The 3,930-nt window shown below is 35.4% G+C and overlaps 1 protein-coding gene across 1 annotated transcript in view; it reads left to right on the top strand.

Annotated features, from left to right (window-relative positions):
- LOC107738679 (GTPase IMAP family member 6-like) overlaps positions 1 to 1,577 on the top strand; it is a 9,030-nt gene extending 7,453 nt beyond the window's left edge. The window contains exon 4 of the mRNA XM_016550470.1: positions 1,557 to 1,577. Coding sequence (XP_016405956.1) covers positions 1,557 to 1,577 — 21 coding nt within the window. The remainder of the gene's footprint in view (positions 1 to 1,556) is intronic.
- The last annotated feature ends 2,353 nt before the right edge of the window (positions 1,578 to 3,930 follow it).

Raw genomic sequence — 3,930 nt, forward strand, 5'->3', positions numbered from 1 at the left:
CGGACGTAAATGTACTTTCCCTTCAGCCTGAGGCTTATTCATTTCACTTTTCGTGTGAATAGGCTTTTATATTTGCCAAAAATATAACTTTTTTTATTTTAAAAACAAACAAGCAAGCCCTGTCCAGATTTTAAAAGTAACGCAAAAGTAACGTAACGCATTACTTTCCATACAAAGTAACGTGCTTAGTTACTTTTTTATGGAGTAACGCAATATTGTAATGCATTACTTTTAAAAGTAACTTTCCCCAACACTGTTCATCTCTGGTTTGGATTGTAAATACTCCACTTCATCCAGCGTTATTTGTGTTCTACAGTATCGCATTAATTCACCTTGTAAGAATATGCTAGAAATGATTCAGTCCGTGAGTGAACTATCCGAATGATTCAAAATGAATCGCGAACCGAATCAAACCGTTTTTCTATTCAAAAATAACTGATTCAAAAGAGTATCACGCTGCTTATAAATAACCTTTGGGGGGAAAAAAGCTACACACCACACGATTGCTAAAAAGTTGTCGTATACAGTGTTTTTCGGTAAGTATACTATTATATCTATCGTCAAACACCGATATTTCCCTAACATCTTACTGTGGGAAAAGCAGTATTTTTCTTAGGCGCGTTCAGAAGGCACACTTATGTCCCGCCCCCTGAGCTAAAACGGGAAACCCGATTGGTTGAGAAATACGCCGCGCGGCTGAAATTAACGTTCTGATTGGTTTTTGAGTAGCGTCAAACTTTTCCGTCTCGTCCGTGCCTTCAGTTTCACAGCCTGGGGTGATACTGAACTCATTGAAAAGAGTTGGTTTAAAAGCCAGCTTGCTGAAGTTGTTCTGCCTTGTGTGTACATTACATAATTACTCATTTTAAATGGGAATACGACACTCTGCTAATTATAGAAGCACGCAAGCGGAAACAAAAGTGAAAGTTTCACTTTACAAACCAAGTTAGGATTCAGCTGCACTGTCGTGTTGTTAACTGAAAGATCGTACTGTAAGAAATAACGATGCTAACGATTGGGTTATGCTGTACGATTACACATTAAATTCACCGATTTTGGAAAGCGAGTAAGAGTGGCTTTATTTCCCAGGCTGAAAAATGAAACTAAACAGGAAACCACCAAAATGGATCCTCACACTGATTCTTGCACTTCACATCACATCTATAAAGGTTGAAGGTAATGTATAATGTAATGTAAAGGTGTATCTGTTCTCCTTTTACTTAAAACAACATCTTGTACATGATCCTTTTTAATTATCATATGTGTAGTCTACCTTCCATAACTGAAAATAAATGTGTCCACTGTACTGGACACAGTGCATTCATGGTTGTAATGTAAAGTCAATGGCAGTTTGTAGGTAAGCAAATCTGCCTATTTAACCACCAAAAATAACTAAATAATCAAACATTGTAATAAATGAACATGCACCAGAGTGTTAAACATAAAATGGTTTACATAAACAATTTTGTCATACAAACATTGTAAAGTTAGCACATCATTCACTTTTAATTCAAATAATATTTTCTGATATTTTCATCTTTAACTTTCTCTTCCAGCTTCTCATGAAGATGAAGTGAGGATCCTGGTTGTAGGAATCAGGTCATAAGAGACTCTGAAGCAAAACCTGCTCAAAGAGCAGCTCTCATAGCGGAAATACACAAGTTAGTTTGGCTCAATAGTGACAAATTTTACACAGCACTGAATCAAACTCAACAGTTAGAAGCCGAAAGGCTGGAGCTTTTACAAAGGCTAAAAGAAATAGATGGCAAACTTGGAGAAAGTCAGGTCTCATATGCAATGCGTGACAGTTTAGGAGTGGTCGGATGGAGTCTGATCATTTCACTGATTGCGGTTGTTTTGGCTACTGAACAAAAGCACACAATGTTAATTTTTGAGGCAACTTTAGCTGGACTCGTGACATTTATGGCATCTTTAAGAAATGCTTTGAGTCCACATGTTGCTTTCGCACTAAATTTGGCTCTGTGCTCCACAGTTGCGGCTGCCTTTATAAAGTATCTACCAATGCGCAAGTCAAGTAACAATAGAAAAATCAAAACAGAGTTTTTATTTACAGTAGGTTTAGGAGTGACTCTTGGATCAATCGCTAGTGTAAGGACTTTGTCTGATGTTTTTGTAGCATGCTGTGCTGCATTTGGAGTCACAAACGGTGCTTTTGCATTTTTAGGTTTATCATTTGAGTTAAAAAAACGGGATGTCCGAGAATTATTCCTGTTATTTCTGTTTTGTGCAGTAGGTGCAGAACTCACAATGTTGTGTGTGATTGTGCTCAATGCACTGTTTGGAGTGACACTCACAATAATTTTGATTATAATCATGATTGTAATTGCATCTAACAATTTAGATCCCAACATGCAGAACACTGTAATTAAGTTACTTCTTCCTTCAGTGATTTTTTCATGTGCTTGTGTGTGTATTGGTTCAGTTGTTCTGACTTTAGAGATGTTTTTGAGTTTTCTTAAGGTGTGTATCGAATATCTGGTCGGTTCGTACTTGTTTTATCCAGCGTTATTGCTTGGTTCTTTAATGCTGTTTGGACATTCTGTGTCATGACTGTGAAATGCACCTTTCTCTATTGATGACTTTTCAAAATGAGCTGTGGACTCTGACGAACTACAGTTTTCTGAAAGCAATATTTAAATGATATATTTAAGCAATATTTAAACAGACATTATAGCTTGCTTTGTTTTTGAAGGCTCTTGTGAATGTTTGTGAAATAGACTGATGACATTCTTCTGATATCATCAGCCAGTCAATGTTGTCATGACGTCAATAATTTACCACAGAGCCGTTAGTCACATGGTGTTTACAGCTCAGCTGATTGGCTCAAACTATCGGACTACAAAACTCTGCGTCCATGAGCAAAAATCTCAAACTGCGTACGTTCAAGTGGATGAGTATTAAATATTATGGACTTCATTGTGTTCTTGGATTGGATGTTTTCAGTCTTTTGATTTACTTTAAGTGTTGTACATAATGTGAACATGCTTTTGCACTGTTGCCAAGATTGTTACGTGCAATCTTTTGGTTTCCGTCCATGAAGTGCCAAAAAAAATAATGACAACAAATAAAAACATTGAGATGTTTGAGAAGCGTCTTTTATATTTAAAGTCTATGATTCATTTAAGATTCCTCGTGTATTGAACCCAGACATTTTTAAATATTGATTTAAGTATATTTTTCTTCTTCTTTTTCATTATGTTTTATTAGATTTGTGCTTAAAACAAGAATAAACAATTTGCCAACGAAAAGAAAAATGAGCTAAATTCTTATATTATGCGAACTTAATTTTTTCAGGCAGGCCTCTTTTTATATGTAGTATTTTACTACAGTTGTGCTCATAAGTTTACATACCCCTTGCAGAATGTGCAAAATGTTAAAAATTGAAACAAAATAAGAGGGATCATGAAAATTGCATGTTATTTACAGATGCTCAAGAAGGCAACACAATGCATTAAGAGCAGGGGGTGTAAACTTTTGTTATATAAACCTAAAAATGCAATGTTGTTTCAATTATTAACATTTTGCACATCCTGCAAGGGGTATGTAAACTTATGAGCACAACTGTATATTTTATGAATATACATTATATTTAACAATTTCCCACATACTTCAGACACTGAATTTTGGCATAATGGCTCATGAAAATCAAGCTTTACCCTCAAAGGAATAAATGACATCTTAAAATATCAAAGGATAGCAAAGTCCACTAAAGGAGGTAGAGCTTTTTCGCATTTGGCTCCCAAACTCTGGAATAGTTCAGACACGTTTAAATCTAGATTAAAGACACATCTCTTCAGCCAAGCATTCACATAAAGTATCTCATATATCTCATAATCAGTTATATCTGATCAAATGCACATTATTATTCTTTAGTTTGGGTTAAACAAATCAATTTTGCTTGGTTGGAAC

This window comes from Sinocyclocheilus rhinocerous, unplaced genomic scaffold (assembly GCF_001515625.1).
Source record: "Sinocyclocheilus rhinocerous isolate Xijiao unplaced genomic scaffold, SAMN03320098_v1.1 scaffold401, whole genome shotgun sequence".
In the NCBI taxonomy this organism is placed as follows: domain Eukaryota; kingdom Metazoa; phylum Chordata; class Actinopteri; order Cypriniformes; family Cyprinidae; genus Sinocyclocheilus; species Sinocyclocheilus rhinocerous.